This window comes from Nanorana parkeri, unplaced genomic scaffold, assembly GCF_000935625.1.
Source record: "Nanorana parkeri isolate BGI_ZX_2015 unplaced genomic scaffold, ASM93562v1 scaffold573, whole genome shotgun sequence".
In the NCBI taxonomy this organism is placed as follows: domain Eukaryota; kingdom Metazoa; phylum Chordata; class Amphibia; order Anura; family Dicroglossidae; genus Nanorana; species Nanorana parkeri.
The window spans coordinates 243537-265047 of NW_017306841.1; the positions used below are offsets into that span (position 1 = coordinate 243537).

General features: G+C 45.3%; 2 protein-coding genes and 1 long non-coding RNA gene across 4 annotated transcripts in view; 2 read left to right on the plus strand and 1 right to left on the minus strand.

Moving 5' to 3' along the window:
* ATAD3A (ATPase family, AAA domain containing 3A) overlaps positions 1 to 7539 on the minus strand; it is a 64167-nt gene extending 56628 nt beyond the window's left edge. For both annotated transcript variants that reach the window (XM_018562360.1, XM_018562359.1), the window contains exons 1-3: positions 7257 to 7539; positions 2894 to 2970; positions 979 to 1080 (exon numbers count right to left, since the gene is read on the minus strand). In XM_018562360.1, coding sequence (XP_018417862.1) covers positions 979 to 1080; positions 2894 to 2970; positions 7257 to 7440 — 363 coding nt within the window. In that variant the 5' untranslated portion in view covers positions 7441 to 7539. The remainder of the gene's footprint in view (positions 1 to 978; positions 1081 to 2893; positions 2971 to 7256) is intronic.
* Positions 7540 to 7735: 196 nt separating this feature from the next.
* LOC108791765 lies at positions 7736 to 16937 on the plus strand. Its single transcript, XM_018562336.1, has 3 exons — positions 7736 to 7797; positions 13912 to 14045; positions 16087 to 16937. The coding sequence occupies exons 1-3, from the start codon at positions 7751 to 7753 to the stop codon at positions 16935 to 16937; spliced, it is 1032 nt and encodes a 343-aa protein (XP_018417838.1). The 5' UTR covers positions 7736 to 7750.
* A 1218-nt stretch (positions 16938 to 18155) lies between these two features.
* On the plus strand, positions 18156 to 18848 carry LOC108791788. The gene is made up of 2 exons (XR_001941522.1): positions 18156 to 18277; positions 18807 to 18848. It is a non-coding gene; the product is annotated as an uncharacterized LOC108791788 (long non-coding RNA).
* Positions 18849 to 21511: the final 2663 nt, after the last annotated feature.

Sequence of the window (21511 nt, forward strand, 5' to 3'; positions counted from 1 at the left end):
GGGAAGGACTTAATTCCCCAACCCCATGTGCCAAGTGGTGGGCTTGGCAACTAGTCAATCAGCAACCAAACTCAACATTGCGGGAGGGAGAGGAGAGTTACAAGCTCTACACAACTGAGGAAGCAGGTATTTTTCTTTAGTCTAGATAGCCAAATGGAGTTGTGGAGGAGCAGAGAATAGGGTACACATGGAGCAGAAGCCTTAAAAGGTAAACTCCAGGCAGTATTCCTTAGCCCAATCTGCCATCCATTCATAAATAAACATAGGAGCAGTGCATGTAATACACTTTTCTTAAGGGTTACACAGCAAATAGACTGAACACTCCAGAAGTCAGCCTATGAATTGGGTAACTGGTCGCTGGCCAACCAGCAGTTCTGTGCAAACAGCATTGAGAAATGCCTGCAGTAGGAGATCCCTACCTAACAAAACAAACAGACTTTTCTCTGCCTTTCCCCTTTCAACTGATCAGCATCTTGAAGTTTCTATTTGCCTAAAATCTTAGGATGCTACAAGCAGTGTTCGGAGGATTAACCGGAGTGATTCTGTGGAGGAATCCAATCCCATCATCACCAACAGAATGGTCAAGTGCTCTCCCACAAGCAAGTCTACAGACTATATGCATGCAAGAAGGCTCTAGAGAGGTACAGTCTTGCAGAGCAAACCTATATGTGCAGGATCAGATGTGAGGTGCCCTGCAGATCGCTCCCTCAGGCTGGTGCTGCAGAGTTTCCTTTGTTTGGAGCCTGTGATAATGTCACAGTGAAGAAACAACAGTGTGCACAGGGCAATAAGTGGGCAAAAGACCTCATCAGCTAACCTGACTGCATGAATTTTGACAGATGTTAGTTGACATATCAAACGATGAAGTTAACGCCTACCTTGCTGATTTCTGATATGTCTACTCCAGCAAGTACTGCAGGATTCACCTCCCATAATACATGTGCCTAGCTATTAGGATCAGCCTCATGATCAACTTACGGCTTGGTTCTGCTTTGTCTCCTCATTTAGGGTTTTCCTCCTTTCCTCCGATTGCACTCGAATCTGTTCATTCTTCAACTGTTCTACGGCAGCTTCATATTCCTACATTTCAAAATATATTATTGTACAGGATTTATATAGCGCCAACAGTTTGCGCAGCACTTTACAATCACAATACAATTCAGGACAAGATGGTAAGGAGGTTCCTGCCCCTGAGGGCTTACAATCTAAAAGGGAGGGGGAAGTGATACATGAGGAGGTTGCTGTGTGGGGATGAATTGTTTGAGAACGTGGGATCAGGGAAGGTGGGATGGACTTCCCTGAAGACATGAGTCTTTAGGGATCGCCTAAAGGCAGTCAGAGTGGGAGACAGACGGACAGGTTGGGGTAAAGAGTTTGAGGATGGGAGAGACTCCAGTCAAGTCCTGTAGGCGAGCATGGGAGGAGTTGGCAAGGGAGCTGGAAAGCAGGAGGTCTTTTGAAAAGCGGAGGGGGCGGTTACTGATAAATTATTTTAATTGATTTGATTAAAAGAGGAAAACAAGGTATGAGAAGAAGTACAAAAATCTGCAACAAAGGAGGTGACAAGTCTAAATTCCCAAAACATACACATTCTCAGTTTGTACGCTGTAACATTCAATAAGTTAGAACCGTAATTGCTGTTGTATACAGCGTGGTAAATGCTGAAATTCCCCTTTATCAGCTAATATACATTTCCTTCAATCCCTTAAAAGGTCCTGCTTAATCTCACTGCAGCTACTCACTCACTTTGTGCTGGTATGGGATCATTTCTCGAGTATAAGATATAAAAGGAGTTCACAATCCTTGGCTTGCAGAATTAAAAAGGCTTTGGATTGGGTGTTCTCAGATAAGCAATTCATTTTAAAACAAGGCAGCCATTAGCAGAACATAGGATGAAAACCAAAAACCTTGGTCATTTGGCTTTGAAAGGTGCCCATTCAAATACATTCCCTAGCTCACGCCATTCATACTTGTCAAAAAAGGAAATTTAAAGTGCATCTCTATACTTTGGAGGAAAAGGGCTACACCCTCCATGTTTTTATTGCTGTCCCCATTTCAGAGATTCCCAACTCTATTTGTACTTTGTGACCATTGTCAATGAAAAGAAAATTAGGAAAAATCCAAAATGTTAGAGTTGTCCTCAGAAAAAGATGCAAGGGAAAATCTAAGGGGACACCTACTCCGGGGGAGGCAGCTCTTTAGGATGGGCATTTCCCACAATTTTAGAGATTTCTGCCAACTTCCTGTTGTGTCTCTGGACTTAACGGTAGGGAAATTTCCACAATGGAACACAGACAGCAAAAAAAACCCGGGTTTTAATGCTTTCCTACTCTATCCAAAAAACAAACCCAAACATGTGTTGCCTATACATACACATTAATTTCAGACTCGGTAAGCAAAGGCAAGGTGCTCTCACTGCTGAACTAAGGTTGCCATTGTGTCTGTGAAAGTTCTCCATCCAGGTCATGGTACATCTATAGAAAAATAAATCAAAGCAACTAGACTTGCTGCCTTTTTTTTGTCCTTGAGGACATTTAGCCGGTCATCCAAATAGCTTTCTAAATTCACAATTCTGAAATGAGAAAGCTAGTTGGATGACCAGCGAAACAACTTCAATAAAAAAATAAAAAAAATAAATACAGCAAGCCCAGTTGGTTTGATTTATTTTCCACAGGGAAGGTTGCCATCGCTCTGTATCTGGGCCCCTCAATACTTTAATATTTCTGAATAGAAGGGCAAGAATGGTGGACTATGAGAGTTTTAAAATATACCCATTTCTATTATTTAAAGCCAAGTGTTAGTAAGTAATGCTACTCTGGATATTATTACAGTCCTGACAAAGCACTCAACGTTGTTTTTTAACATTGGGTAAATTTTTTTTTTTAAATGTTACCTTGATTTTTGCGTTTTGTTCCAGGTGAAGCGTCTCTTCTTGCATCTTAGCGAGCTGTAGTGCCTCTTTGGCATGACCTGGAAAGCAAAAAAATATGAAAAAAAAAAAAAAAAATGCACTTTTTTTATACTGTAGTACTTAACCACTTACAGTGACACTAAACTCAGGAGTTAAAAAGGAGAACTATGAGGTGAGTGCTTTTCACTCACCTCATAGTTCTAGCCGACCTGTGACAATTAGACTGTCACAGGTCGGCTCAGTAGATCGGGAAGTGAGCGAACACATACCGGCGTTCGCTCACCTCTCGAGCCTGTCACGGCTCTCTGCCGTGGCAGGGGAGGGGCTGGATTCCCCCCTCCCCGCTCTGCCAGCGCTGACTGGCGGAACGGACGGGGGAGGGGCGGGTACAGCTGGCTCTGCCTCTAGGTAGGCAGAGCCAGCTGTCTCAGTATACTGTATACAGTATAGCTGTAGCTCGCGGTATACTGAGCCTAGGGTGACGGGAGGACGCTAGTTTGTGTCCTCCCCTTACCCTGAGAACTATGGGGAAAAGCCCTAACCCCATAGTTCTCCTTGAAATCTTAAAAATGCATACAAGTATTTTAACTATTAACAAAAATGTATCTTATTTATGTATCACTCAGCTGTAGATCCTCAAATCATCTCTGAAGGTGGATAATTTTGTTCCCCATGGTCCCTGTGTGTGTTGAAAAGTAGCCACCGCTCCAAGCTCGCTCCTGTGATTGACTACAATCTCACCTTTAGTTTAATAATTTTTTACTGAGCTTGTAGTTCATCACGGGAGTGAGCTTGGAGCGGTGGCTACTTAATAAACACACACAGGGACCATGGCGAACAAAAGTAGCCCCCCTCCAGAAGGAAGGACAGTGTCAGCACCAATTCAGAGATGATTGGAGGATCTACAGCCGAGTGATACACAAATAAGATACATTTTTGTTAGTAGTTAAAGTGCTTGAATGTATTTTTAAGATTTAACGACCGAGTTTAATGTCACCTTAATGTTCATAACCAACAGGTAATTCAGGTGACCCCTCAACCCTGACTTGAGCTAAAAGAGCCAGGCACAAGGTATGTAAAGCCAACTATGCGGGCAAACCTTTGAAAAGTATACCTGCGCACTGTTAATGAATTCTCAGATTAGTGCAAATGCCTAGTCAGGGTTGGTTCTCTTTAAAATGTCAGTGCATTACATGGTTTACTTTTCTTTATTTTTTTTTTTTACTTTATTGAGAGTGTACCAAGTGCACACTCCATACAGGACCCCTTACATCCAGCAGTGTGCTGTGCTGCGGTGACCTACAGTGCCATCCAGTGTGCTGCAGAAAAAATGCAGCATGTCTGCCGTTCCCAACTAGGTCATGGTGTGATGGTCAGGTCACATTGTAGTGTGATGCGATAGGGAACATAGAAAACAATTGTTTTCGGTGTGTCCTAGCAGTGACACACAGGAGGAAGTATCCACCCATCTGATCTGCATGCTACTTCCAGATCAGAGTGGAGATTCTCACCCTTGTGTCACCCTCACTAGGAGATCTGTCTGTAAATCTGACTCCTCCTCATCATTCTGTGCAGAAAGGCATTTAGTGTGAGCATAGCTTAAAGGGTTATTAAACCCTCCGGTGTTTCTGCATATATATAAGGCTAGCAAGCAGTAGATATATGCAAAAAAGTGTAAAAGAAAAAAAAAATATGCTTTGAAAAGGATTAATACTTATCTGTGTCTACCCTGCGCGCTCGAGTCTGAAAATGTGAAAATTCTCAGGCAGCCACAAAGCATCTTGGGGCGGGCCCATGCGCAGTTCACATTTTCGGCCGGGACGCGAGGAGAGACACAAGTTAAGTCTATGGATGCGTACACCCGCATGCAGACACAGTGGGACAGGAAGTGCCAGCAAGCACAGAGGAGTCAGCGCAGGATCGGAGAGCCGCTGCAGCGCTGGAGGGACAGATGAAAAAGGTCTGGAAAGAAGATGTTCGGATTAAGAGACATAATTTAAGGTAAGTGCTTTAATTAATATGGGGGAGGAGAAATATTTTTGACTTTAATGCCACTTTAAAAACTACAGAATGCAAAAAAAAGCAAATAGTCAGGCTTCATCTTTAACATGTAAACAAATCAGATTACTATAGATCCACCAATGTGCCAGTTTAAAAGACAATCCTGCTTGTGACCTCAGTGATCATGTGACCTACTATGCAAATGAAGACTGCAGACTGGAATGAATGATGCAACTTTGGCTCAATACACTGACATCTCACACACATCAGTACAGTATTAGGCAAGGATGTTACACAAAACATGATATAGATCAGACCTTGGCACTGTTTACATGATCTACACATATATCAGTAGCTACATAAAAATAAAATCGGTTTTCGAAAATCAGCTTTAGCCCTTTTGCACACATTAAAATGCATATTTTAGGCTTGAAGATTACTTTAAACCTCTGAGCAGAGACCTTGCGGTCACATGCACCGCTCTACACAAACTACAATTCCCAGAAATCATTGTACCCGACGATTGTACTATGCGTGCGTCCCTATATTCATTCGTTCAGGCTGGTACCTCCCACACCTCTGAGGATTTTATCAACAGGCTGTTTTCTTTGCTGGCACATATTACTGTAGTCCATCTTAGAGGGTGACTACGTCTCCACATACACATGTAGAGCAGACTTAGCCACCTTCATTTAGAAAGTTGGACCGGAGCTGATTTTACATAAATTCTGCGGATGTGCTGCCCAACGCTTCCATGAGGAGCGATGAAGATTAATACAAATTAAAATATTGGATCATCTATCGACACTGGTGAGGGGCTATAACCTCAGGTCTTTCCTACTGTGTGTCCACACTCAGAAAATTTACCACATTCATTGAAGTGACCACTTGAAAATCCAAAATATCACAGTTGTCAATGGAACAGGTAAAGAGAGAATATCCTCCAGTGACAACTGTCTATGAAGGGATTTCCCCTCGCTTCCTGGTCTAGCGGATGCAGAAAGCAATGGAAAATTTCCCCGCAGGGACACATGCAGCAGAAAAAAACCCTGACAGAGTGTAACCATTCCCCGCTACATTCAAAAATGGGAAAAAGATGGGCTATAAATCTACTTTAAAGGCCCATTCACACTCATTGCTGTGATTGGCCCTTTACTGACCTAGATCAACATCAATGTGATGTGCGCTGCAAATGGTCCTTCTCACTGGCCCGTCCCCCAAGTCCCCACTATTCTGTACTGAGAGGACCCTCTCGCTGCACAGCCAATGGGAAAGGTCCCATTGGCTGTGCAGAGAGCCACCAACAGAGACGCGTTCATTTCCTTAGAAAAGTGCCGAGTAGCTGTTCTGCAGCACTTCAGTTTGCTGCAGCAGCTTCACTGAACACTTTGGCTCCACGGTACTAAGCAAAATGGCGGAGGATAATATTTTTGACTAATAAATACTATTTAAAAAAAAAACCATTTGGTGTGCTCCTCCACCAAAACATTAAATTGTAGGTTTGCACACTGAATAGATTTCCACCATCGGGGTTTAGGCAACTTTCTCCAGTGCTGCCAGGTGCGCCCACAGTTAAAATGGCCGCTGGTGTTCTGTCCCAACCTTCTCCATCACACTCAGCGCTCTGCATCCACATTCGATAAAAGTGCCAAGTTAGCAGTGCTGAATGCTGACTTGCAGCACAGTGTTCAGCGGCAGTTTGCTAACTTAGCATTTGCAGCGGCAACTGAACACGCCCCCGAAAGGGGACCCTGCTGGATGTACACAAAGGAAGTGAGAAGACTCGGTACTGGAGGATCACATGACCACAAAATTATCATTTAGATTGCACTGATTAAAGATTTTTTTTTTTTTGGGGGGGGGGGTTTGTTTGATCACAGAGACGGGCTTTAACGCATTGGTCAAAGAAGCAAGTACTCCTCTTCTTGTATGGCACATTCAGATATATGCATTACTGCAATGCATTAATGTGCCATTCATTTTAAATGGCAACCCAATACACCGGGGTTGCAGGTCACAACACATGGTAACACACTGCCATGTGCTTGGTGCTCTGTGCAACACAAAAAACAATTACACAGGTTGGATTTTAGATCAGTTGTGTTGCACCGGCACCCATGAAAATGAATGGGCTACATTGATGCATACACATGACTGCACCCCAATAGACCAAATGGGTCTGAAGGATCATTCACCCTTGCAATGATTTCAGTACAGCATGCACCACCTCATGTGTACTCTGCAGCTCATGGCTAATGAATGGCAGTAGTAGCCCAGGTGCCAGTGTGATGTGCCAGGCAACAGAGGGCACACGGGGCATGTACAGGGCGCTGCTGACACTCACGTGACTGGTCTAGCTCTCTAGCAGCCTTAGCTGCCCTCTCCAGGCCGGTGGGGTCAAAGTTGCTCCATTTGTCCTTGGCCTTGTTCTTGTCGCCGTCCCCATCCCCTCCGGGCGGTGGAGCCGGTACGCCAGGCACCTGTGGGGGCAACTGCTGACCCTTGTTGTAACCGAATAACCAGGACATGGTTGAAAAGACAGAGCCCCGCGTCCCCCGGTCACCGCTCTCTCCTTACTGACACACGTGCTGCTGCGCGCATGCGCATTCACCGCCTGACAAGGTCACATTCTGAAGGGACCCGTCAATCGGTGACATCACAGCCGCCGGCAGGACGGGATTGGTCCACATCAGACCGGCTTTCTGCTTCCTATTTACGGTAGCCCAGCAGGGACAGAAGTAGTGAAAGTCGATTTTTTTTTAGGGCTTCCGCTTAGTAACACCTTGTTTGAGCCTTCCCCTTAGCAACAGACTCAGTGGAGAAGGAAGAGAAGGCACCATGGCGGAGGGAGCGTTCGTGCTGCACGGGAGGAAAGCGGCGCTCAGGTACGGGGTTGGAGGCCTGCTAGATAGGGGAAGGGGAATCTGATATGGGGGTGTAAGGTCAGGGGACCGGGGGGCTGTCCAATCTACCTGTCCATTCATTTCTATCACAGCTAAAACACCTGAGACCTGGGCGACAAGCCTCTGCATGTCTGCTAGAGAGAAGCCCAGCCTGGAGGAGTGGGAATTGTACTTTCCCCTGGCACTTATGCTCCCTGGATGGCTGGCATGCTGGGTTTTGTGATTCCCAGCAAGCTGGAATGCTGGGCCTTGTAGGCCTTCCTTGAGTGGCTGGCATGCTGGGACTTGTAGCCCTTGAGTGGCTGGCATTCTGGGATTTGTAGCCCTTGAGTGGCTGGCATGCTGGGACTTGTAGCCCTTGAGTGGCTGGCATGCTGGGACTCGTGATCCCTAGCTGGCTGGCATGCTGGGATTCGTGATCCCTAGCTGGCTGGCATGCTGGGACTTGTGATCCCTAGCTGGCTGGCATGCTGGGATTCGTGATCCCTAGCTGGCTGGCATGCTGGGATTCGTGATGCCTAGCTGGCTGGCATGCTGGGATTCGTGATCCCTAGCTGGCTGGCATGCTGGGATTCGTGATCCCTAGCTGGCTGGCATGCTGGGATTCGTGATGCCTAAGTGGCTGGCATGCTGGGACTCGTGATCCCTAGCTGGCTGGCATGCTGGGATTCGTGATCCCTAGCTGGCTGGCATGCTGGGACTTGTGATCCCTAGCTGGCTGGCATGCTGGGATTCGTGATCCCTAGCTGGCTGGCATGCTGGGATTCGTGATGCCTAGCTGGCTGGCATGCTGGGATTCGTGATCCCTAGCTGGCTGGCATGCTGGGATTCGTGATCCCTAGCTGGCTGGCATGCTGGGATTCGTGATCCCTAGTTTGGTTGGCTTGCTGGGACTTTTTGCCTCGCTGTCGTCTCACTAGCACTCAGTACAGACTTTGTTGTCAGCCTCCATCAGACACAGCAGCCGTTGTCACCTTCTCTGATAGAGGACGAGTGTGTAACCTTCATCCAGTATTGTCACACACAAAGGTGTCCAATCACCGTCTCTCCTACAGACTTCATCAGAGGAGTCTTGTGCACATGGCCAGGCCTCCCCACTAATGGACCAAACACCACAACCTCTGACCCACATGATACCAGATAATATCCTCCAACAACTCCGGAGGTCTCGGCTTTACACCCATGGAGAGGAAATCAGGATGCAAACCTTCCCTTCTGGAGATGCTGCTTTCCTGGCTGCCATGCCCTCCCAATGGCTCCAGTACTTTCTGAGTCACACACCTGGAGGAAGTATCCACCCATCTGATCTGCAAGCGTCTTCCAGATCAGAGCGGAGATTCTCAACCTTGTGTCACCCTCATTAGGAGATCTGTCTGTAAACCCGGCTCCTCCTCATCATTCTCCTATAATGGTCGCTGAATGTTTGATGATTGCATTGTGTGTGTGCAGAGGTAAACACAGCAACCATTGACTCAGTCCCTCTCCTTCCTGCCAGTTCACAGGGACTCCGTAAACAGACAACGCCTCGTTTAGTCTGAAGGTTATTTGTGCCGAGCAACAGTAAAGAGTACCTCTCTAAGGCTGCCATTGATATTCAGGTACAATCCGAACGCCCTCAGGGAAGCAGACCTTCAAAGCACAGCAGATCCCCCCTCCTAAAGTGACCTCACCACCAGACTATTCATTTCAGCAACCATCTTCCCATAAGATTATATGAGCATTTCATGAAAAACAAAAAAATCTTCCTTGTGTAGAGACTGCTGCTGGCTGCCGCCATCTTGGATGTGATGTCAGAAGACTCACTCAAGTGACGCTCTATAATAGTCCCCTTTGCAGCAAGGTAATGGGAGGGATGTTGGAGCTGTGCCAGCACAGACAGATACTAGACACTCCCAGAAGAGGAGAGGGTTAGGATAAGGAGGAAGGGGGCTGTGCTAGGGAATTTATATTTTTTGGAATTTGCTAGCAGGTTAGATGGCACATGAATAAAAAATATATGGAAATGAAAAACGCTGCAAGCAAACATTTACAATACTCCATTTTCTGCGCTTTCACATGCAATTTTCTAAGTTGGCGACAGAGTCTCCTTTGTGTGCAAGGTCAGCTCTGTATAAACCCTGCATGTTGATTTCAATGAAGGCAGGGAGGGAGGTGCAAAGTCCAAGGAGAGACCGTCGGAGCCGCTCAGCTTGGGGCAAAACTGTAAGGACGGGGAAAGATTTTCTAATCTTTTCAACCGATAACCCCCCCCCCTCCCCCAAAATGTTGTGAACTGGAAGGAATCCACCTGCCCTTAGGCCTGGTTCACACCTAGGCGGCACCGGTTCTGTAAGTGCGTGAGCAGTGTTCGGTTATTTGCGCGTTGTGCACATTTTGATGGGCGTGCATGAAGACGTGCATTTTGACTGGCAACTTATGAATCTTTGCGGGCAATGGAAGAACGCGTGTTTAAACGTGCAAAAAAAACTCACGAAAATGTGCAACATGCTTCTGCTGCGCGTTTTTGGGTATTTCCATGCTACTAAATATTCCACGGTCAGCTGTTAGTGGTATTATAACAAAGTAGAAGGAAACGGTGAACAACACCAACTCAGCCACAAAGTGGTAGGCCACGTAAAATGACAGAGCGGGGTCAGCGCATGCTGAAGCGCACAGTGTGCACAAGTCGCCAACTGTCTGCAGAGTCAATAGCTACAGACCTCCAAACTTCAGATTGGCACAACAACAGTGCGTAGAGAGCTTCATGGAATGGGTTTCCATGGCCGAGCAGCTGCATCCAAGACTTACATCACCAAGTGCAATGCAAAGCGTCGGATGCTGTGGTGTAAAGCACGCCGCCACTGGACTCTAGAGAAGTGGAGACGTGTTCTCTGGAGTGATGCTTCTCTGTCTGCCAATCCGATGGATGAGTCTGGGTTTGGCGGTTGCCAGGAGAACGGTACTTGCCTGACTGCATTGTGCCAAGTGTAAAGTTTGGTGTAGGGGGATTATGGTGTGGGGTTGTTTCTCAGGGGTTGGACTTGGCCCCTTAGTTCCAGTGAAGGGAACTCTTAAGGCATCAGCATACCAAGACATTTTGGACAATTTTGTGCTCCCAACTTTGTGGGAACAGTTGGGGGATGGCCCCTTCCTGTTCCCACATGACTGCGCACCAGTGCACAAAGCAAGGTCCATAAAGACATGGATGAGGGAGTTTGGGGTGGAGGAACTTGACTGGCCTGCACAGAGTCCTGACCTCAACCCGATAGAACACCTTTGGGATGAATTAGAGCGGAGACTGCGAGCCCGGCCTTCTCATCCAGCATCTCACCTCACAAATGGTCCAACATTCCCATAGACACACTCCTAAACCTTGTGGACGCCTTCCATGAAGAGTTGAAGCTGTTTTAGCGGCGAAGGGCAGCCAACTCAATATTGAAATCTAGGGACTAATACTGGGATGCCATTAAAGTTCATGTGTGTATATAGGCAGGCGTCCCAATACTCTTGGCAATATTGTGTGTGTGTGTGTGTGTGTGTGTGTGTGTATATATATATATTTTAAACTCCGTGTTATCCGGCATCCGTGGGGAGTGGTAGATTCCGGATAAATGTAGTTTCTGGTTGCATGAGAGTTACTATTAAAATAGGTCTAACTAATGCCGTACCTCATCTATACCATAAACTCTGTATTGACTTCAAATTAATATTGAAATGCAGTAATTAAAAGCAAATTAAGACAAACAGACGCACAATCGTTTCCAGGATAATACATGCTGCAGATCAGCAGAACAGCGAGGTTTAGATGAGAGTTTTGGTTAGTTGAATACCAGATAAAAGAGAGTTAACTGTGTATGTATGTATGTATGTATGTATACATGTATACATGCACGTGAGCACACACATGCTGTGTTTTTGTACACAGAACACCCACAGTCCTCATTCCAATCTGGTTTGTTTTTGTAGTCCGAGTCCCAACAAGCCTCTTAGCTTGGCAGCTTATACCGATCAATAGTAATGCCATTTACTGCAAGGAAGGTCATTTCATCATGAAACATGGCTGATCTCACTGAACACGGCTCAGTCCACAAATACAAGTACTGTACCTGTAAGTAAACAGATTGGGGGGGCTCAGGCAATTTGAGGAAGATTAGACTGGGGTTAGGTTACATTAGCAGCTGATCTCGCACCCCGGATTCAGCATCATTCATCTAAAACATTACTCCTATCCGGCTTGGCAGAGACGCAATGGATTCATACTTCACTAGGAATGAAAACCTAAGAGATCCTAAGAAGCCGCTAGATGTCCTGTTTCTCTTCGGTTTCCATAATGATCCTGACAATGTCTGCTGTGGGAAGGGATTGTCACTGTAGGGCAACTTGCTGTCATGGAAACAGCTCCGACGGGCCCACACGCTCTCAGTAATGGTGTATGATGCCGGAGACTCGGATTATCAGGAGCAATGTTTTTGACGGATGAATATACTGCCGTGTTTTCTAACCTGTGCTCCCTGGTATACATCCCACGCAGACATCCCAAGATTATTAAATACCGTTTCTGTCTTGCATTGCCATTTCTGCCTACATGTTTCAAGTGTTTGGCGTGCGTACACCTTATTTTTTTCCTCCTTTCGGTTCGTCAGTACTGGCCTTCAATACGTAGGGCTCAATTTGATGTCAATTAATAATGAAAATCTGATTGGTTGAGCGAGTTAATCTGCTTTGTACTTTGCTTTACGTACGTAAATCTAAACCCATTTACTAAACTCTCATGTAAGCTTCTGTATGTTGGTATAATGATAAACGTTTTCCCTTTTCTTTTTAATTATGCAGCTTTAATTAATGTAATGCTGGTTGTCCTGCCATGAAGGTCCTTGTTCAGACACTTCCCTTTTATCTGCTGACAACTGTTTCCTAACTGTGCATCTGCGTTGTCACCCATGTGACCCGGGAGGTGACTAGGGAACCCGGTCTGAACCTGATCTTCTCTGAACAAGGAAGTGCCATGGGTTGCGGGCCAGAGTGTTCCCCGCAGTGGTCGATGACTGACTGTCATTTTGGTGTCACCCCCTCTAAAAAGTTGGCCACTCGGTCATGGACCGAGAGACCCGACAGTGTCAGGAGAGAGGAGGGGATGAGGTATGCCGCCTGGTGAACGTCCCCTCCTCTCTCTGCCGGCGTCCACTACCAAGATGGCCGCTGGCAGGCGTCAATTAGATGACCGCGCATGCGCAATGACGTCACGGCAGGATGTCACCCGGTCTCCACTCCGGGTTACACCCGGCCTCAGGACGCCCCTGGTTCCACGCCCTGCCGCTGCACATAAACAAAGGGGCGGGGATGCCTGTGCTGATGTCATTTACCTTATATGGTCACATGGCCTTATTGGGTAAATGTATTCTACTAAATCTTGCCATGTGGCCATATAAGGTCAATGACATCATTGCACCCCACCGCTTTGCTTACATTGCTTATATGCCGCAGGTGTGAAATTCCCCGGCCGCAGCTGATTGGAAGGCACTTCAAGAAGCTTCCTTCCATTTTTGAAGGAGCTCCGTTTGTGTTTTAGAGGAGCTCAGGTTCGGTCAGAATCTGAGCTCATCCCTAGTGGTGACTTTACATGGCCACGCCGACACACATTGTGTCTTTGTCACTTTCAGGAAGACCAATGATGTGCAGTGGATGCTGGAGCGAGGGCATATAGACAGGAAGTGGTTGAAAGTGACTGGAGGAGATGGGCATTACTGAGGTGTAAGAAAGGATAAAAAAAAAAAGGGAAAATCTGTATTTAAATAAAAAATTGTCAATGGTTTATAATACATAGAGGGGAATTTATCAAAACGGGAGCAGACAAAATCTGGAGAAGATTTGCACTTCAGCCAATTTAGCTTCTCCCTTTCATTTTCAAATCTTACCTGAGCAAACTGTAGAGAGATGCTGATTGGTTGCCATGGGCAACTGCTCCAGATTCTGTTTGCTCCAGTTTTGCTGAATTCCTCCAAAGTGCTTCAGCCAACCAAATGCCATTTATTTAGGTTTTAGATCTGCAGAAAATTGGACGGCTCCCTTGGCACCATTTAGATCTGAGTAATCAATTCCTCTTTTGTTTTCTTTCAGCGAGAAGCCATATGAGTTTATGAGTAATACACAGAAGACCACAAGCAGCCATAATCTTAGCTACCAAGGGTCTGGCATCAACCGCAGAGTGCACTCTAACCATGGCAGGCAAACTATACCAAATGACGCCAATGGCAAGTATCTTCTTGTTGCATTATCCCGTACAAATCTGTGTGCAATCTATGTGACTCTCCTTCACTGGTTTAGATGTTTTATATCTGGTTTATTTATTTAACTATAATTATTTTTTTAATATACAAATAAAATGTATACAATACATGACAAATGATTCCTATAAGACATTCTTTCTATAAGACATCATCTACACAGGCGTGTTACTCCATACAGTGTGAAGGGCCACTCATCATGTGCTCGGAGCTATGGGGAAAAGTGTGGGGACAGCTCATTTAACTCTATGTAGATACAGGAGCTGTGCGCCCTCAACTAAGTTTTGACAGCCCACAGACAGTGTGCAGACCTGGATGCATCTGAGGCCGTACACCATCGGTTTTGATTGTCAAAACTTGGAGCTGCAGAAAGCAGCATGCGAGGGTACACAGCACCTCCATCTACACAAAGTTAAATGAGCTGCATGCACGCTTCTTTCCACAGCTCCTGGTGCATCAACAATCAGCCCTTCGCACTGTACGGAGCAACACTCCTGTGTGAATGAGGCCTAACACTTAGGTAAAGGAGAACTATGAGGAGCGATTTATACTCATTCTCATAGAGCAGACGTGTGACAATGAACGGTCACACGTCGGCTCTATAGATCGGGAAGTGAGCAAACGCATACCGACGCTCGCTCACTTCTCCATCATCTCCCTGCAGAGAGCGGTGACTCTCAGTCACTGCTCCCAACAGGGATCCCCCCCCCTCCCCTCTCTGTTCTGCCAGCACTGACTGGAGGAACGGACGGGGGACGGGCACAGCTGGCTCTGCCTCTAGATAGGCCGAGCCCACTGTCACTCACGCAGCTGGGTGGATCTCGACAGTATCGCCAGAATCCGTCCCGGCTGCAGCACTCTCAGTATATAGCAAGCTGTAGCTCACTATATACTGAGCTTTGGGTCACGGTAGGACGTTTGTACATGTCCTCCCGTGACCCTTAAGAGAATTATGGAATAAAAAGGTTACCCTTTAGTTCTCTTTTAACTTAAAGGAGAACTATGGGGTCAGTGTTTTTCCCCATAGTTCTCCTTAGGGTAACAGGAGGACACAAACTAGCGTCCTCCCGTTACCCCAAGCTCAGTATAAGCACAGTTAAAGGTGTATGCTTTCAGGCTGCTTTGTCTGATTGAAACCTTAGAGAAAGATATACTAGGGGAGGGGGATAAAGGAGATACATCACTGATTGATTTGTTTGTAAAAATGTAGGCTTGAGCTGTTGAGCTTTGTAAACAACATGCTTTTTACAACAGGAGGTAAGGAGGAACTGGAAAGTATAAAAGTTAAAAAAAAGTTGCACCTGCCAGGTGCATATAAAAATACAGACTATTTAAAGGCAGCCTTTTATGTTTATCTTGCCCAACACTGAGAAAAATATTTTTTAGTCTTAAAGGAGAACTATGAGGCGAGTGAAAATCAGTCATCCTCATAGTTCGAGCCGACGTGTGACAATTAAACTGTCACACGTCGACTAAATAGATTGGGAAGTGAGCGAACACATACCGTCGCTCGCTCTTTTCTCGATCATCTCCCTGCAGAGAGCGGTGACTATCAGTCACCGCTCCCTGCAGGGATTCCCCCACTCCGATCTTCCAGCACTGACTGGAGGAACGGACAGAGAGGGGGGCGGGTACAGCTGGCTCTGCCTCTAGCTAGGCAGAGCCAGCTGTCAATCACACAGCTGGGTGGATCACGACAGTATTGTTGGGATCTGTCCCGGCTTTGGCGGTCTCAGTATACCGCGAGCTGTAGCTCGTGATATACTGACCTTTTGGGTCACGGGAGGACGCTAGTATATGTTCTCCCGTGACCCTTAAGAGAACTATGGGGGAAAACACTTACCCCATAGTACTCTTTTAACCATAACAAAGAAAGGACGTATATACAGGACCTCTATCTATATTATATATCCTGGTATTAAATAGATTAGCTTTGTCCCTGCATACTGCTGCCCCAGAAGAAATTACTCTTTATTGACATATTCTAATGGTTTCATATTATTTGTAGGTAACACGTTGTCTCTGTACACCAAAGAGAACATTAGCATTGATGACCTGGAGGACAATTTGAGGAAGTTAAAGGTTCAGGTAGATAGCCTTGCCTCCAGTCTAAATTTGGAAACCATGTCTGACTATACAAATATGCCAGAATGGCCAAAGCATATCCGTAGTCCATCATTCGGAGACTCTACAGACCGAAGTCAAGATTTGGCTTCAAGCTCTGAATGGTTTTTGAACACAAACCACCTAACAAAACCTCATGAGAATTTCTCTACAACGCATAGCTCAGGATTTCCGACATTTTCAAAGTCATCTCTCAGTCGTCCGTTCGGCACCACAAGCAGCTCGTTTTCAGAAATGGAATCTTCTCCCACACCACCTTCAGACATTGCTTATGGAGAATCCATCCCGGTGAAGCTTGGTGCTCCTCACGTAGTTGGCGTTCGGTCTCTTTTACCTCCAAAGGTTCCTGTGCGGTCTCAATCTCCCGAGAGAACCAGAGTCTCGATGCCCCGAGGAAGATCTCAGTCGCTTGATCGCTCGCACTCCTTTTCACCGACTTCTAAGAAAGCTAGATATCTCCGATCCCGTTCTCAATCTCCAAAACCTATCTGGAGGCCAAATTCTGCTAAAGCTAATGCGTGTGGCCAGCCACCGGGAAGAATTAAATCCAACGTTAAGACGTCCTCTTCCAACAGGCAATCTCGCTTACGGTTTTACAGGCCTGGGTCTTTGGCAGCAAGATCCTTTACTCCTCCAAGGAAGACCAAAAGCAGTCTTGGCTACTCCTGGAGTCCTTATAGTGTTCCATCATCTGTCATAGCAGCACCCAGTGCAGAAGAGATCAGTGAAAGGTAAACTGCTTTAAGTATCATTCGGTATCACATGCGTTATACTCCTTATGAAGACCTTGCCAACAAAACTGGTAACAATTTTAAGGCTTTTTTTGCTAATTCTGATCATATTTCCCATCCAGTCTCTTCTTGTCTGCCAAAATATTGTGCTGTCATCTGAAGTTTTGGTGTTAATAACATTCAGATTTTCTCACTAATGCAAAAAAAACAAAAACATTACTCACACATCCTTGCCTCCTTATCAAATGGACTAGTACCACAGACCTTCCATGCGATCATGTCTGTATTATCACAGCCATGGGTTTTTTTAAATGGTCTGTTATGGTCCTTCTAGAGCCCTTAGGCATCTTTTAGGGCCTGTTCACATTTGTCTGTTTTCATGCAGCAAAGCTCAGGCATTTTGCTGCCTGAAGATGCATTGCAAGTAGAAATCCCATCATTTCCTATGTGGCCCAATCACATCTATGTGATGCAGTTTAAAGTAGTATTAAGGTCTGGGTGCTTTTTACCTTAATGCATTCTCTGCATTAGGGTAAAAACGGCCCAGCACCTTTTTTCTCCTCCAGTCCCATATCCCAACCCCCCCCCCTCCCCCCAACCAACTTACCTGTAAGCTACGCTCGTCGCCGCCGCCGTTCCCAAAGTGATTCTCCGTTCCCCAAATTTCCTGGTTGCGGGGGGAGGATACTGATGGCAGAGGAGCCATAGTCTCCTTCTGCCATCAATCAAAGAGAGAAGGGGCGTGGCCTGCCACAGGACTGTGTGTGTCTATGGACGCACACAGCCACTACGGGCACGGTTGCTTCCATTAGTATGATGGAGGCACCCGTTCAGAGGGCAGGGGGGAAAATGCTGCAGGTTTTTTTTAAGCACCTGCTGTAGACAAAAACAAGCCCCGCTGCAAGGGTTAATCATTTTTTTTTTACATTCTTTAATGCGAAAGCAAAAGCTGAACTCTATTGGTCCGTGTCATTTTCTAAAGAGCTGTTGAGCACTAGGCACACTGGGGTTGATTTACTAAAGGCAAATATGCTGTGCACTTTGCAGGGGAAGCTTCTCCTTAGTTTAGTGAATGAGGCAAAGCTCTGCTGACTTCCATCATCCAATCATTTGGAAGCAAGATACTGTTTTTTCTTTTTTTTCCTATTCTTTTCCTTGCACATGATTTGGTATTCTTTGCAAAGTGAAATTTCACCACATTTACTAAGCTAAGAGAGAAGCATCTCCCTATCAGCAAGAGCTGACCCGATTACGACTGGAGCGCCTTCATGTGGAGGAGGAGTTACTGCTGGAGCTCAAAAGACAGCAAGAGTTGGAACGTACACGAGGACCAAAGCCTAAGTGGTGAGTTTCGTTACCTGTCTTAAGCTGGCCATACACCTATAGACTATCTGCAGAGTTTCTATGGTCAGATGGAAAAAGTGCAACAGATTCCTCCATCTACGCTAAACTGTGTGTATGGGGGAATCTTCCACTGGGCCAAGCCTCAGTATCTTGCTAGTCGACCCCGCTGGCTCTCCAAAATACCTGAACAATGCCTGCATCCAATCAGAATGTTCAGGTATTTTGAGAGCAAGCGGGGCCGACTAGCAAGATACTGAAGCTTGGCCCAGTGTGAGAGATGATTTGACAATCTGCAGCTGAGTGATACACAAATAAGATACAATTTTGTTCACAGTTAAGGTATTTGAATGCATTTTTAAGATCTCACTCCTGAGTTTAGTGTCACTTTAAGAACTTCCATCACTTTGAAGCTTATTTTTGCTAATCATCCCTTTTGTAATGGGGGGCTCATAGCAGCAACAATGGAAACCTTATCAAGGATGCTAAAATATTCTGATCAGAAATGACATCATTTCCATCTGTTCTGCAGGTATGAGATGAAAGGCTCACAGTTCCATTACGAAGCACGCAAGAACAATGAATTGCTGAAGAGCAGCAAGGATTACCAGTCAATTTACAATTACCGTCAGGATCTTTCTGCTGCCTCCAGGGATTTTCAGGAGCACCTAAAGATTACACACTTGGAGCCTGTGTAAATGGGGAGACAAAATAGTTTCTATTTACTGTAACAATGTGGAGCACTGGTGAATAGTCAAAAATAAGTTGCAGCAACAATATTTCAAAAGATACAAAGTTTCAAGGACTGTAGCACATTATCTGATGATGTCTGGGGCAAAGATTCAAGGGCAGACCAATGAGATCGGTGTGTGTAAAGATTATCTCAGGGTTGTTGAGAGTAGACTATATTGTCTGGTTGCAGTAATCCACGGCATCAGTCTACTACAAATCACTTGCTTGCATAGATTGTTTTCTCAAGTTGCTAATGGTTCATAGAGGATTTTAACAAAGAAGATCTAGATGTTTTTGTTGCAGTTATTTCAGAGCACAGCTAGTGCTAGATAACTATTATTGTCATTAGGAAATTGTCCTGCCCCTGACCCACCCTAACTTGACCCTGAAGTGAGCGTATGGTGCTCACAATGACCATTTGCAGGTGAAGGACCTACCCCATAGCCTTCTAGATTAGATCCTGGGATAGATGTGTCTCTCAGGTGGTTTAGCTGCAGTCTAGTCATAGCCACCTCCCTGCCGATGAACAGAGTCAAATATACTCTTCCCAATACTTAGAGCTGGTGGGGGACACTGCAGCTGTCACATGCTGGCTCTATACTGATAGCTGAGCAATCATGTAACCGCTGATAACTCGGTCAATGCTTCCCGCATTGATTTCCCCTCTCTGTTCCTACAACGCTGATTGGAGGGACAGATGGGACACAGCTGGTGCTCTAGTGAGGCAGAGCTAGCTGTCAATCAGGCAGCTGGGTGCAGCACAGCTCTGCGCTGTCAGCATATAGCCAGCATTGGCCTGCTATATGCCGAATTTGGGTCACAGGAGTACATTAGTAAATTAACTCCTGTGACCCAAAAGAGAAGTAAAGCCAACAAAAGGTTTGGCTTCACGCAGTGCTACAATTGTGTTCTCTCCACTCCATTTGTTTCTGCTTAATAATAAGTCCCAAGATGAATACCTGGCAATGACGTTAAAGGATGCTGATCGCATAACCTGTAATTAATTCTGACAATTTCCAGGATGCAGAAAACGGCATCAAAAGATTTTTACAACCTAAAATCACTAAGCTCGGACCTCTTTACTTCAGGTATAATTTATGTGATTTATCAGTGTACTTCTATTATGAATATGATTTGTGAGTGTACTAATATATTAATGTGCTCAATAAACTAATTCATGTAAAACCATAGATGACTTTTTCTGTAATGTTAGGAATATATTGATAATTAAGCCGGTCACTAAAGGAGTTTGTGTATATGTGTCCCCACTGAGTGTATTAGCAGGGCCACTACATGTACTAGGGAGTGTGGTCTCGTGTGATAGAGAAATCCTGCTGAGCATATACTGTATATCGTGTCTTATGTCCTATGTTAATGATATCACTTATTTTCAGACATTTGAGGCTGAAGAACATTAGAGTTCATGACAAATATACTTTCACCGCTCACTTGCTAAACTTCAAGTTTTCTCATAAGAAACATGGAGGTCAATTAGAAAAAGTAACCCACAATGATTAAAGTGTGCCAACTCATAGCAGCCAATCAGAAACGGCTTTTGTTCATCTAATACACTGCACGCTGCTAGAAAAAGAATTCTGACTGGATGTCATGGGTTACTTAACCTCTGCACATTGTACTCATTAGATAACACCTTGTTCTCACCCCACCCCACCCGGACAATTCTGCGTTGCATCTGCTTTTATTTTTAAGTAAATGCCCCAATAACCCAGAAAACTCTCATTCATCCACTGTCACATGATCCTCCAGGATCTTTTTTTAGTAGCTTCCATGTCTGGTAGCTCCATCCAATGATCAAAAACTTTTTTCGTTCTCCACTCCTCATCATAACATCAAGCAGGAATGCTTAGAACCCTAGGAGGACCCAGTGATGGACACTTCTGGCAGCCAATGAGAGCACCGCAGACCATGCCCTCCAACACTACAGATCAGAAAAAAAGAAGACCTGGGACCCGACCAGTTAGGTGACTAGGGTATTTGCTAAATTAATTTGGGCTTTTAGATACTTTTTTTGTTTAAAAGAAAAAAATATATGAATGGGTAGGCCACTACATGTACTAGGGAGTGTGGTTGAGAATTCCTGCTGAGCATTCTCTCCAAGTGGGAACACAAAGTTATCTAAAAATTTTTGATTTGTCGCCAGAATAAGAGGTACAGGGAAATCTTCCACTGGGGGTACATTCGGAACACACAACACAGATAGACAATAGGGTTTTCTGCAGACATATTTATTTTTGTAATTGCCAATCATATTGCAGTGCAATTACAGAGCTCGCTACATCACCATTGCTTACATCGTACAAAACAGTGTCAGGTCCTCTTTTAACTTAGCAATGCAAAACACAGACGTACAATTTCAACACCTTTCTAAGTGCATTGTTCTAGAATGGTGAAAAGCAGTTCTCATGCCTGAAAATAATTATGTTAAATTTAGTAATACTGACAGCTTGGCCTAAAGTTGCTGCCGGGACAAAACGGTCCTAATGA

Coding starts and splice junctions, on each gene's coding strand:
- LOC108791765 (XM_018562336.1), top strand. CDS start 7,751: ATGGCGGAGGGAGCGTTCGTGCTGCACGGGAGGAAAGCGGCGCTCAG. Junction 7,798..13,911: donor GGGAGGAAAGCGGCGCTCAG/GTACGGGGTTGG, acceptor GTTTTCTTTCAG/CGAGAAGCCATATGAGTTTA. Junction 14,046..16,086: donor TATACCAAATGACGCCAATG/GCAAGTATCTTC, acceptor TATTATTTGTAG/GTAACACGTTGTCTCTGTAC.